The sequence below is a fragment of the Crinia signifera genome, chromosome 2, assembly GCF_055691185.1.
Source record: "Crinia signifera chromosome 2, ASM5569118v1, whole genome shotgun sequence".
NCBI lineage: Eukaryota > Metazoa > Chordata > Amphibia > Anura > Myobatrachidae > Crinia > Crinia signifera.
This window is the reverse complement of record NC_139218.1, coordinates 105,435,509-105,450,465: the sequence shown is the minus strand read 5'-3', so window position 1 is coordinate 105,450,465 and position 14,957 is coordinate 105,435,509. Positions and strand designations below refer to the sequence as shown.

Genomic DNA, 14,957 nt, shown 5'->3' with positions numbered 1-14,957 from the left:
AAAAATAAGCCTAAATGGAATTGCTGATAAAATAGTGAAACAATTAGTATATTGGACTTAGCTTGCTTGGTTTAGGTGTTCCCTCTTGTTATTTATTGATCCTTAAAATAAAGTAAAAATACTTTGATCATTCAAAAAAGTAAAATGGATGATAAGTAAAACATTTAAATTTCCTAGAGGGTTTAAAGGAGATTGGCTTAAGCTGCCCCTAGACCCTATACGATAAAGGCAAACAATATCATTGTCCCTTTGCCTCCCGGAGCTACAGAATAAACAATATACTGCATACACACTGACCGATTTTAAACGATAAGGATAAAGATAAATCAATACTTCACCACTGACCACCTTGTTTTATGAAAACTGTATCTTTATCGTTCATATACACTGAATGATCTGCACCTAGGGCCTTATTCTGATCGGTGCGGATATTCCCGCATGCGGACGGACCGCCGATGTTGATCGTCTGCGCATGTGCAGAGGTCACTCTGCGCATGTGCAGGCGATTTCGCCGCACGGATTCTTTATACGCCGCACAGGGGGCGTAGAGGGGCATGAGGGGCTACTTAGCCTCATTACCCTATGCATACGCCCCGCGTTTCATGGGCGTTCCCATGCAAACGCGGGGCGTATGCATGGTAATTAGGCCGTGACGCGTGGGTACGGGGCGGGCATCTGACATCGCCGGATGTCAGCTGCCCGCCCCCATACATGATTTCACACGGACAAGTGTCCGTGTGGTCTTGTGTTGCGGGACCTGGTGGAGCGTGCGGCCCTGCATTCGATGTTCGGCGACCATCGAATGCAGGGGCTGCTCCCAAGACGGAGGAGGCGTATCCCCGTCCAATTTCATGCGGATCGCCACATATCCGCGTACGGACGGCAGGTGGCGATCCGTATGGAAGGCGGGGATTCGCCTGCACGGTTGCGGCCGCATATTCTGATCGGGCCGCACCGATCAGAATAAGGCCCCTAGTCATAAACTGCATAGGCAAATTTGACTGCATGTACAGAGGAGAAAGGGGGGTTGATAATGACCCACAGGGCCGGCATCATTATCGTTTAAACACACTGAACGATATGCACAATAATATTGGTATAATATATCGTTATTGTGTATATCTGCCTTTATTGCATAGTGTGTACAGGGCTTTACTCTGCTAGCAGGAGAATGACTTCCTGGGTAATGTTTGTTAGCGGAATGTACAGGCTCTCTCTCTCCTATATTGGCTGTGTACAGCCTGTCTGCCAGGATCAACACAAGTAAGGCAGAGTGTACTAATACCCCTTTCACACCAGCCTAAATTCCCGGGTTGAGTTCGGGAACAACCCGGTACTACCTCTGGTGTGAAAGGTACCCGGGACAAATTACCGGGCTAATTTGCCGGGTCCTCTGTGTTCTGTCCAGCGGGGAATTGACGCTGGCGGCGGGCGCAAATGATGGGACAGCCAGTGGATGATGTTGACGCAGCTCTCCGGCGGCAGTGAGGGCGCCGGAGAGCTGCGTCATCTTCATCAGCCGCCTGTCCCGTCATTTGCGCCGCCGCCTGTGTGGATCCCTGGCCTGTGCAGAGGACCAGCAACTGGGGTGAGTATTCTCCCCACCTCCGCCGCCATCCCGCCGACTGCCCAACGCCATCCCGCCAACTGCCCGCCCCCTCCCCACCTCTTGCCGGCCTCCTTCCCGCCCCTTCACACACCAGAAAATGCAGGGACTTTTCTGGTGTGAATGGGTCCAAACCTGGGAATGTCCCTGCTTGTCCCGGGAACTATATTCCCGGGTTTGTCCCTGCATTTCTGGTGTGAAAGGGGTATAAGAACCCTTTAGTTTAAGGCTCTGGGGCACACACACATATACATGCGTTCTTATGTTGACCTTGACATCTGACATCTGTGAACAAAAGTACTCCATTGCATTCATTCACTGAATTTTATTTTCTGATCAATATTTTATTAAATTCATGTTTAAAAAAAACTGTTGATTTATTTAAGAGCGCCCTCTGAACCTCTTTCTGCATCTCTAAACCTTTGGTCCCATCTAACAGGGGACCCTACAGAGGTGCTGCTCTATTTTAGTAGAGTGCTCAGGGTACTTGTTTCCTAGCACGGCGCCAGCGATTAAAATTGTATCCATCGGGTCCTAAAAAATCGCGTCGATCGCATTGCATGCAACCAAATCGCATGCGATGCGATCGACGCGATTTTTACATTTACATCTTCCCTGAAACCCGATTTTACATTGGCCCCAATGTTAAATGCCCCCCAGACCACAACCATTATTTTTGTAAATAATAAATATTGCAGTAAAGATGGGATTGGTCTACAAGATTATTTAAAATAGACCACATAATTGTATTGATTGATTAGGTTATGCTTTTCATTTTAGAATTTAGGGCCCCTCTATATTAAGAACCCCAGGCCCCCCGAAGCCTTAATCCATCTCTGTCTCCACCCACAATTTCTCTCCACCTGGCGCCTACAGTTCCATGAGCAGCGTCCCTTCAGAATTGGCGTTGTGTTCCCATGGCCAGCGCAACCAGCATAGTCAGTCAGAAGTAGCGTTCTGTGTTCCCGCGACCAGCGTAGTCCACATAGGTGGTACATAGTTAGCGTAGCGTCCCTGTCAGAATCGGCGTAGTGTTCACGTGGAGCGTCCCTGTCAGGAGCCAGCGTCCCTCTCAGATCCAGCGTAGCGCATCCTCCTGATCTTTTCATACCCCCACTATCCACGTTGGCGTGGAGTTGATTTTAAAAAGTGTGGCGAGCACAGCGAGCCACTGAGCCCGAAGCACAGCGAGTCCCGCGAGGGGACGTGGAACACATGTGAAGTAATCTGCGTCCCCTCACGGGGCTCGCTGTGCTCACCATGCTTCGGGCTTTGTGGCTTGCTGCGATCGCCACACTTTATAAAATCAACTCCACATGAGACGCAGGAGCGTCTCATTGCAGGCGCGTCAGAGATGCACCTTTGTCTCAAAAAGATGGAGCGCCTCTCCCCAGCTCCAGCATGATCCCCTCTCCACCAAAGAGAGGGGATCATGCTGGCGCCGGCGGTGTGAGAAAAGCACTGACTAGGCTTGCCAGGGACAGAGATGCAGCTTACTTTGCCACTCTTGTTGTATAAGAATCAACTGTCACTGTTAGTAACTGCCTATTAGTGCCTCCTTCTACAGCATTTTATTAGGTTAAGTCCTTGCCATCAGCTATCTCTTATACAATAATGGCCCATTTTTACCGTGTAGTAAATGATCCATTATCGGGTGATAACAGATAATTTTCTGGACCCATATGTTATCAGCCAAAAGGCAGGTCTCCTGGGGCTGCTATTGAGGGTTTCTGCTACGCACGGCTGGGATCCATTACCACAGCCAATAGGATACTGCCCTTTATTAACATTTGTATAGGTAGATCAATTTTGTAGTTTTGTTTGTTAAAATGTATTTTTCTGTGTTGTAAAAAGTTACATAAAGCAGTCAAAAACAAATTTATTATACAAAGTTAAACTCTTTATTTGTATAAAATCAAGGAGAATGATTAAAAGGGCTTATATGATTTTCATAGGGTAGAAGAAGAACTTACAGTAAGCAAAATATTGCAACATATCGCAGAAGCAATGGTATAAATCAGTGTTTTTCAACCACTGTGCCGTGGCGCACTAGTGTGCCTTGAGCTGTTCTCAAGTGAGCCCCCAGATTTAGAGATGCCCAAACCAGTTTACAGCCACCACCAGTTCAACTGTTATTTACTGGTCTCTTCTTTTCATGTAAAGGGCCAATGTATTTTATTTTTGTTACCTGTGGGGACCAATGTGATTGTTTTTTATATGTGGTCCAATAGGATTAGTTTTTTCCTGTGGGGGCCAATGTGTTTCGCCCTGTGGGGATCTCATGGTGTGCCTTGGCAATTTCAAAATCTTATTTAGTGTGCCGCAAGGTAAAAAGGTTGAAAATCACTGGTATAAATAATAAACTATCAAAAAGCATAGCTCAAAAATGCTAATTTTCAAAACTACTATAACAAATACTGGGGCTAAATGTATTAGTGGCTCAGTTGGCAGAGGTTTGGGATTTAATTTTTTAAAGCAGCAATTGTTTACAAGGCAAGACTAGGTTGGTAGTAAATGATTGCTGCTTTAAAAAAATGCCATACCTCTAGCAATTTGGAGGCTATTACATTTCGATCCCACACTTTAATACCATACAAATGTTCATCTGATTACTCACTGGAATAAAAAAACATATACACGATTCCAAATCATACAAATAGTATAACATTCCAACACAGTGTAACAAATGAGTGCAAAGGTTTTATATGTCACAGCCATAGATTTCTAGTCTCATAACAATACTTTGATTCCAACTTTTTGGAATAATCTTCAGGTATCGTGAATATATTGGTGGACTGAACTCATTCTTGACGTGTCCATTATTGTTTCTATTTCCTTTGAATATCTAAAATGAAAATACAGTATAAGCATATAGGAAGTGTAGAGTCTTCAGTGATCGATGAAGTAGTGTAATTGCTGCAGCGTTCTACACAATTTTTTACATAATAAAATGCAGCAGATGCTCCTCCAATCAGAGTCTAGCTTTCTTCTCTTGAAACAGCTCTGTCTGTTCTAGTACAACAATACGTGGCAGAGCTACATACATATTCACACACACAGAAATATATACAGATGGAGCCATCACCTGTGTGGAAATACCTTTCTTATCAGTTAACCTGTTCAAAGCAGGTGACGGCAATCACAAATTAAGGGGAAGACCAGAAACAGAGCATTGTGGCCCTCCTGGCATGGGTCATGTTGGGAGGTGTGCTATAATGGTAACTACTGAGGAAGAAAAGGGTTCTAGGTAGGTATCACTATTTCATACCTCCTAACATTGCTCTGCTCCTGCACTTCCTTTTTTATATACTGTATGATTGCCATCACCTGTGGTGAAGCACCTTTCTCATCAATTATCCTGTTCGACACAGGTGATGGTAATCATACATTAAGAGGAAATTGCAGGAGCAGAGCATTCTGTCCCTCCTGGAGGGGGTCATGTTGGGAGGTATGCTATTTTACTGACTTAAAGGATGGGAAGTAATGTAACAAAGCAATGATGAAGGCAAGTCAGATGCTTGATTATATAGAGAGGAATCCGCAGCAGAAAGAAGCAATTATGCCACTCTATATATAGATCAGCCTTTTTCAACCAGTGTCACCATGACAAGTGCATCATAAAAGTAAAAAATACATAAAACCTTCTCAAAATATCTACCTTTTCCATTGAGGTGGATTCGTCCATATAAGATTTCCAGGTCTTCCCATTGTCACTGTACTGAACACTGTAGGACTCCACATACATCTCACTTGTCAGATATCTTGCCCCTTGTGTTGTGATGCCAGTAAGTTTCTTTATTGCAAGGAAATCAATTTGTAGCCACTGCTGATTGTTGTTTGACTGCATGAAAGATATATACATGAGCACAAAAGACCATTTGTTAATACTATATTTGCTACTTTACGGTTTTTCTTTTTTCACTTTGACCACTTTTCCACCAAAACCATGGTCCAACCTGGGTAAATGAACACGGATTTAAGCTGTGTCACACTGACTTGAAATACAGTTTGTACCACAGGCTGGACACAGGTTATTGCCTGCGCTTCCAGAGGACATCTCCATATGCTTTTAGTGTGACCCGAGTAGGGTGACCTGGGTCACACTGTACACACACACAGGGCAGGTGACAGGGGCGTCAAGGGGGACACCTGTACCGGGTTCCAAGCTTGTGAGGGGCCCCAAAGTTCTGATGGGCTGTAAGCATAGTTGCGGCAGTGCAGTGCCTAGAAATGGTTTATAAAGGCACCCACCTGGATTCCTGTAAGGGTACTTACCCAGACACCCCTCCAGTATTAGTGAATATAAATTTTGTCTTTTGTAATAATAAAAAAACACATTCAATAAGCAGTATACAAAAAATGTTCTGCTCAAGGGGGCGTTGTTGGGGGGCCCCAGAGATATCAGTGTACCGGGCCCCAAGATTTCTGTTGCCAGCCCTGCACACACAGCAGGCTACTGGGTAATTTGGGCCTGGCCATTTCCCACAAAACCTCAACATACATGTAAAGTTGTGTGTAAGATATGTGCTGGCTGCCTTACCTGGGGATCAGCAGCCTCCACACTGGACACAGGCTTACAGTGCTCAGTCTGTCAATAATCAAGAAGCCCGACCACAACTCTCATTGGTTAGTTTAACAGGAGTTTATTGGCTGATTGATAATAGACATGCTGAGCGCTGTGTCCTGTGAGGTGGCAGCTGCTGATCCTGGGTAAGGCAGCCACAAATCTTACCTAAAACTTCATATGTGCTGACCAGCTACCCCCTGCAGTGTTTGGATGGCGCTGGAGCCCGCTGGATGCATCTTTGTATTTTTTATTGACAATGTCCTGACATAGACAGTCAATCGTATGTATACTGTATGTGTGTAATGAAAGTCACAGGCCAGGTGTAGACAGATGGAGATGAGTAATTCAAGGACTCTTTCAGTTTATTGAGAGTTGAGGAAGAACACTAACCTCTACAATGTCTTACAGACCAGTGTTAAACCCACTAGTAATGTTTATGTCTTTTCTCCCTTCTACAAATGTTTCATGTTTCACATTACCTTTGCTTGCCAAGCATTTACACTGCCAACTTTATTAAGACGTGCCAAAGATGGTAACCAGGATGATGAGTACCAGGAAGACTTGTAAGAAGAAGCGGTTATTTGTGCATCTTTGATCTTAGAATTCTCCATACCCAGTGGTGCAGAACAGCCTGGGGAAAAGAGTTTGTATTACTATAATCTGAAATGTCAACTAATGTCATTATAAAGACAATTCGTAGCTAATTAAAAGTTATATTTCAAAGGCTACAATACAAGTTTAACTGTCAGGATGCATCTGGGGCCAAATGTAATAGGGGGAGAGAATCAGAAAGTGAGATATTTGGGAGCGTTTCCCCATTTTTTTAAAGCAGCAATCATTTACATTTAAGTAATTGATTTCTGCTTTAAGAAAATGGGAAAACTCTCCCAAAATCTCTCCTTTTTTGATTCTCTCACCCTATTACATTTGTCTCCTGATTTCTTCTTTAAAAAGTAAATATTTGCTACATGCCCACAATTTAATAATACTAAACAAAATGTTCTTGTACTTGTTATTGCTAAAAAAATACTCCTGCAAAGAAGACATGCGATGTTTCCTGTTTAGTCTGCCTTCTCTACATTTTGATGACAGAGTGAATACAATGCCTATGGATAAAACAGAGGAAAGTTCCCTTAAAGTCCAAATAGAGATATCTGTTGAACTAATATTATGTCTATTTGTCTGATACAGCCCGGTAGAGAATAATCTTAGTACCAAGACCAGATAGACCACAGAACCTCTGGTCTTGGCAACAAAGTCAGAGGTTCCCAAAAGCAGTCCTCAAGGCACCCCAACAGTCCAGGTTTTAAGTATATCCATGCTTCTCCTCCGTGACTTAATGAGTGCCTCAGTCTTTGATTTAACCATCTGTGCTGAGGCATAGATATACTTAAAACCTGAACTGTTGGCTGTGCTTTGAGGACTGCATTTGGGAACCTCTGGTCTTTGTACTTATCAAAACCATCACCAAAGTTTTAACAGTTGTGGGCTCTCAGTGTATAATCAAATTCTCAAAAATCTCTCTAGAATGGAATAAATAAAATGATTCTCCCCCCTCTCTATAAGGCTGGATAATCATCATCATCATTCACTTAATCCAGTACCTTCTGTTGCTTGGAGAGGGTATTTCCTTCCAAATCTAATGGAGCTGCTGAAAGAAGAACATTCCAGACTAATTCCACAGCTCATTAGAAGTGAACAAAGTATCACCTCACCTGAGACCTACTGTAAGTCACCCATCAAAGAGTTACACAGAGCCTGATTGAAGACTGAGGTTTTCACTAGTCAATTTGTGTCCCATTTCAAAAGTCCTTCTTTAGTGTATGGGCTATAATATGGATAGGCAGCTGGATCTAGCAATTATTTACAGATGTGGATTTACATGGTGTATACAACAAGTGTTCTTCTATTAGAACAAAATAGTCAGAAACCGAATCGATTTCAACTCTTATAGAACCATTAGCAGAGGAGCCCTATAGATTACATTCAAAATGGAGAATGGGAAATTAATAGGTACTTGTTTCCTAGCACAGCGCCCATTGCATCGCATACCATAAGGCATACGATGGTATGCGATGCGATGTTACGCGATGGCAGCCGATGTTATACAATTTTAAATTGTATACCATCACACTGTATACCATTGTATGCTATATACAATGGTATACGATTTTAAATTGTATAAGCACCGTAATGGGTGTTTTCAATGTTAAATGTGCCCCCTATAAGATAAATAATTGTATAAGCACCGCAATGGGTGCTTACAATGTTAAAAGCACCCCCACGCCACCCGAACTATTAATGCCAACCCAAAGCATGGAGAGCGCAGCGAGCCCGCGAGGGTCGGCGGTACGCGTCCTCCGACCTTTTCATTCCCCTACTATCCACGTCGGCGTGGAGTTGAGAATAGAATAGTGTGGCGAGCGCAGCGAGCCACCGAGCCCGAAGCGTGGCGAGCGGACGCGGATACCTTCACAGTTATACGCGTCCCCTCGCGGGCTTCACAGGTGTCCGTGGCGACGCGGACACCTGTGAAGCCTGCGAGGGGACGCGTTTACCTGTGAAGGTATCCGCGTCCCCTCGCGGGGCTCGCTGCGCTCGCCACGCTTCGGGCTCGGTGGCTCGCTGCGCTCGCCACACTATTCTATTCTCAGCTCCACGCCGACGTGGATAGTGGAGGTATGAAAAGGTCGGAGGACGCGTACCGCCGCCCCTCTCGGGCTCGCTGCGCTCGCCACGCTTCGGGTTGACGTTGATCGTGGGGTGCCGTTAAAAATTGTGGGGGCCATTTCAGACTTCAGGGGGACTATTAGGGCTCTGTGGCCCATTTAACATTGTTTCCTATGGAAAAATCGCGGCCATTGAGGCATTGAACACTAAAATCGCGTCCAATCTGACTTTTAACATTGGTCCCTATGGGAAATCGCGGCCATCGCGGGCATCGCATCGCACCCGTTTTTCAGTGCATTCGATGGTCGCGATGGGCGCGATGGGCGCCGTTCTAGGTAAAGAGTACCGTTTGTTTCTACCCACTTTGTTTAATCACTGTTGTTTAAAATTGTAAAGCGCAAGGGAATATGCTGCGCTATATAAGAAACTGTAAATAATAATAATTGCTTTAAGGATGCATATATAGCTATTTAGTTAGCGTTAACTAAATAGCTAGCTACATAAACTAACTGAACTAATCTGATGACAAAGAGTTGTTATGCAGCAGCAGCGCAACTATGTAAATGTAAAGCCAGAGAGGATGGATACAACTGTACAAAATACAGTATTATTAATTAAAAATCCAAAATATTTATCAGTCAAAAAAATGTGGTGTCCTGACGAAAATGATACAGCATTTTCATCTAGTCAATTTTAGTCATGACAAAATGGATAAATATTTAGTCAACATTTATCCTATTTTCATTATCGTTACATTTTAGTCACAGAAAAAAACTTTTTTTGCTGGCAGTTGGGGGTGGAAAGGTGCCATTTTATGGGTTGTTGGATAAAACGCAGACGTGCCTAAGCATTTTTAAGAGGGTATATGACATCAGCGATATCCACTTCCACTCAATCGCAGATTAGTGGAAGCCTCAGACATTTGCACAGACAGTAAAATCCTTTCGATGGTCTGGGAATTGCTTATGGGTTTGCGAGTAGATTCACATTTCTCTCACAATTTTGCAAAGGACAGTTACTCTTTCTGTCTGTGCGGCGGCTTAGCCCATAGCCTTCAATTCCATCACCATGCTCCCACAGTGGTGAAGTGCATGGTTAGCAGATGACAATCCATTGGCCGCAGTTGCGTGTGCTTGGTGACAATCCATGCACAGTGCAAAAACATGCAAACATACCTACAAATGGACTTCTGTTCAGATCTATATATGGGAAGCTGATATAACAGAGTCTAATGTATACTGTAATTGTCACATGCAATATTCTTTCTTTCACCTTTTTAGTTTAAAAAAGTGTTGGGTATACTAAAAAATATTACTTTTTATAAAATCGCATATAACTAAAATAACTTGATTATTTCCTTAAACTTCTATACTGTAAGCAATTTTTCAACATTTGACTGGAATCAATGCAAACCTGCAATTTATACCAAATTAGATATTACCTTGTATTTCACATCCAAGCAGCTCCATACGCAGTGCAGGCTTATTATAGTACTTTGTAGGATATAGTCTAATGTACCGTGCAGCTATTGGAGGATCAAACTGATTTTCCTTGATACTACTTGAGTCAGAATTGGCAGCAAAAAGCTGAAAAGAACCAATATTACATGTTAGGGTTACTACATTAGACAGAGGTAGGAGATCAGAGCCACTCATCGCTAACATATTATGCACTATATGATTTATGTTCTTATGTTCTATGTTCTATGTCCTTATCAGATTTAGAAATACAGGTTAAGTATCCTGTATCTGAATATCCAAAAAGCAAAATATTCCAAAAACCTTGGTTTTTCAGAGTATTTTTTTTCCCTCTGCCCCTTTTTTGATACTTACCACATCCTCCGGCATCCATGGTGAGCTTCAGGATCCTCTTCAGCTGCATCTCCAGTCCCAGGGGTGCATTGTGTGAGTGCGTGGGTGCGCCAGTGACACAATATACCAATGGGACCGCTGAAGAGTAAATGAAGGCCGCTGTGGATGCCGGGGGACACCGAGGACACAGGGGGACCATTGGAGCACCACCAGGGAACCATCGGAGCACCACCAGGGGACCAGGTAAGTATGTTAAACAAATATTCCCAAAACCCAGAAAAATCCCTTATCCGAAATGCTCATGGTCTTGAGCATTTCGGATAAGGGATGATCAACCTGTACATGCAAAAATATACATTATTTACATTTCCCTTACTAATTGGCATCTTAATTAGTGTACTTTTTTATAATAAAAATGTGGATTTTTATTGTTTTATAAAAAAGGTTTTATTGAAGCAGCAAGTGTCAGATGCACATACAATACATCAAACAGTCATACAGATATTGGAATTCGTATTTTCAAAAGTAAATGTCTATATTATAATTCCATACCTTATGTAAAGCATTGCTGTTGCCTTTAAATGCAGTCCACTTTCTCTTATCTTTACTGTATAAAACGAAAAACTCTATGATGTAGTATTGGCTAAAATATTTATTGGCTCCCTGTGTTTTTATTCCAGAAATTAAGAATGTTTTCTCCAAATCTACCTGAAAAATACACAAAAACAATAAATGACTTGTATAATAGATTGGCAAAGTAGTAGGCTATCTATGTGTAGGTGTAAAGGGGAAGCTCATACAGCTGAGATGGGGATGTGGCCTACAAACCATTGGATTTACTATATAGTGGTTTGAAGGATTAACCCCTTGTGTGGCACTCCAGAGAATTTTCCAAGCTATGTTATGCTAAATTTGCACAGAATAAATTAATTGCAGTATCATACTAATATTGGAAATTCCTAGGCAAACAACCAATAAAATGTGGCACTCAAAGTTAATTAAAAATCAAATAAATGGTAATAGCAAAAAAAAAAAAAAGTCTGCAGGCTTGGAAGGTCCAAAGCATTTACAAAGGGTTTCATATATATTCATACAGTGGGTGAAATATAATAGGATGAGAGATTCAGAAAGTGAGAGATTTGGTAAGAAATCTCCAGTTTTTGTAAAGCGGCAATCATTTGCACTTTAAAATCAAACTGGTTTTGCAGTGTAAATGATTGACACTTTAAAAAAAAATGGAGATTTCTTACCAAATCTCTCACTTTCTGAATCTCTCATCCTATTACATTTCAGCCAGTATGTTTATTAATTTTATACAAATATTAACAGCTTGGCACTTTACACAAGTATAACCTATCATAATACTGTGCTCATTCATTGCTGAATTTATTTACCTCAGATAGGTTATTATACAAGACATAAAAACATAGAAAATATACTTTTTAAAATTAGACTAAGAGATAACTTCTTATATATTTAGAAACTTCTACAAGATAAAATATAGATTCTGATAGGATGTTGCCCATAGGAAACAATCTTCAATAGAACTCCAATCTTAGTAAATTTGCCCCTAAAAGTGCAATGGCCTGATAGCAGTTACCACACTACACCAGCTGCAGTGATGTTATTGGGACTAGGATTTTTTTAAATTGTTTTTCAAGATTATGGGCGGTATTCAATGGTCCCGGCAAGGGGGTTTGTATGGCGAGGATGGCTTTTTTTGGCGAGGATAAGCCATCCTTGCCGTACAACCCTCTCGCCGGGCCACTCCCGTATGCAATCTTCTGGAGAAATCCTTGCTGTCAGAGGGCAGTGGAGATTAAGCCCACTGCATATAGAAGCGAGACTCGCCGTTTTCATAGCTGCAGATGGGGGGTCAGTTGAATACTGACCCGCGAGCTATCGGCACTGCTCGCTATCATAGCTCGCCTAAAGGCATTGAATATACCCCCATAGAGTAATGTGCACACAATTGTAGTTGATATCACATGTTCACTGTTTAAATTAATTTATATTGTTTAGATATACTGTAATTTAGATATTTAGATTATTCCTCAAACTATGTATATCTTGCAGCAATAGTAATATCTTTTTTGAGTAAAGGAGCATCATTACTGTAATCTTAAATGGGCATACACATATGTTCACCACATAGCCCGGTTTGCCATGGAATGGGCTTTGTGACTGTAGCTGACTCTGCACTTTGCTGCAAACTACTACTAAAATATGACATCACCAGAGGAGTAGCTCGTGGATGTAAAGCTGTTCAGGAATAATGACACAGATTTTCTGGTTCACATGATATGCTCAACATGTATAAATATATTAGGGGCCAATATAAGGAACTGTCAAACACCCTTTTTTCTGCTAGACAGGAAACTAGGACGCGAGGGCACGAGTTTAGATTAGAAGAAAAAAGATTTTGTTCATCTAGAAGAAAAAAATTCTTTACAGTCAGAGCAGTCAAACTTTGGAACTCTCTTCCTGGAGAAGTGGTGTCGGCAGACACTATAAATATGTTTAAAATAACGTTGGATAAACATTTATTGGTTAAAAACATCCACGGTATGAATAAGTAACATAATCTGTCTTAAAAATATCAGAACATACTATACAACAAGGGATAAGCTACTATAAACATAGGTTGATCTAGATGGATGCAAGTCTTTAGTCAGCCTCACCTACTATGTAACTATGTTAAAAGTAAAACTGGAATCGGTACTTCCTCATATTTGTGGCCACCTCTTACACTACGGAACGCATCATTGTCCCCTTCGCTCGCCACACTTTGGGCTTGTTGGCTCGCTCTGCTTCGGTGGTGTGGACAATGGAGGGTGGCCGAAAATTCTTACGTAGTGGTTAAGTAGCGGCTAACATAACTGGCGTAGTGGTGGCTGCAAAGATGAGGAAGTACACCGGAAACCATGATTTAAGGGCCAGATTAAGGACTACATGGGTCTGGGGAAGAAAATATTCAGGGGCCTATTAGGAGAAGCATAAAAGCTATAACCAGTGCTATGTGGATGAGGTCAGTGCCATGTGAGTGTTTACAGTTAAGCTGGCCATACACCTAAAGGTTGATTGTCAGATCTTGCTGGTTGGAACAAAAATCTGGTCATATCTGAATGACAATTTGTCAGTTTTCCAATATATCCAAGCAACCATCATTTGCTCTCATCTGTAACCAGGTTTTTGTTTCAAACATCCAGATTGGGTAATAAATCTGTAGGTGTATGGCCAGCTTTAGCCAGTGGAGAAGTTGCCCATGGTAACCAATCAGCAGATCTGTATTATTTTATATTAAGCAAATTTGTACTAAGCTTGAAAAGTGATAAAATAGAGAGTGAAAAACAACCAGCCAATCAGCTTGTAACTTCCATGTCACAGGCTGTGTTTGAAAAATGACAGGTAGGATTGGCTGGTGGTTTATCACTCTCTATTTTATCACTTTTCAAGGCTTAGTACATCTAACCCTATAAATGTTACTTCAGTGCCAACTCTAACTAATTTAAGCTCAAGATCGCAGAGATATACAGTATTTAAAGGGAACAGCACATATGCACAGTAGCCTCACATCTGTTGACTGATAACATTTTGGCATAAATTCACTTAATCACAATTAAAAACTTACTTGAAGCCAAGGCAATGACGATTTATTCATGTGCGCACTCCAAGCATTATATGACCCTACATTGTTCAGTCTAGCCAACTTTGGCTCCCAATAGGCTATTAAACACAGAAAGAAAGAATTAATAAATATATGTGATAGAGTGTGATATAGAAAAAATGAGAATATGCTGAAATGAAGGAATTATATTTTTGTGCATTTCGAACGATTAATATCAGTCTATAAAGCAAACAGGGGGTGATTCAGGTTGGTTTGCAAGAGCAAATTCCTTATTTAATGGACAAAACTATGTGCACTGCAGATGAGGCTGATGTAACGTGCAGAGAGAGTTAGATTTGAGTGGGGTGTGTTCAAACTGAAATCTAAATTGCAGTGTAAAATAAAGCAGCCAGTATTTACTCTGCACAGAAACAAAATAACTCAACCAAATGTAACTGTCTCTGCACAAATTACATCAGCCCCACCTACAGTGCAAACACACCTGAATCACCCCCAAAATTGTATATTTAAGTAACTGTTAAATAAAAGAGGGATGCCTTCAGTTGGACAATTGTGACCCATCCTTATTTTATAAGGAACAAAACATTACGTTTATTTTACAAGCTATACTATGGAGGATATTTACTTAGTTCAGTTGTATGAAACAGTATTAGTCATGTCATCATTCAATTGCAG

At 41.7% G+C, this 14,957-nt stretch overlaps 1 protein-coding gene across 1 annotated transcript in view; it reads right to left on the bottom strand.

The window, feature by feature from the left end:
• Positions 1 to 3,484: 3,484 nt before the first annotated feature.
• The window catches only part of F5 (coagulation factor V), a 93,860-nt gene continuing 82,387 nt past the window's right edge, over positions 3,485 to 14,957 (bottom strand). The window contains 6 exon segments of the mRNA XM_083172681.1: positions 3,485 to 4,451; positions 5,265 to 5,447; positions 6,653 to 6,804; positions 10,285 to 10,429; positions 11,207 to 11,362; positions 14,286 to 14,380. Of these exon segments, the coding sequence (XP_083028807.1) occupies positions 4,308 to 4,451; positions 5,265 to 5,447; positions 6,653 to 6,804; positions 10,285 to 10,429; positions 11,207 to 11,362; positions 14,286 to 14,380 (875 nt within the window). The 3' untranslated portion in view covers positions 3,485 to 4,307.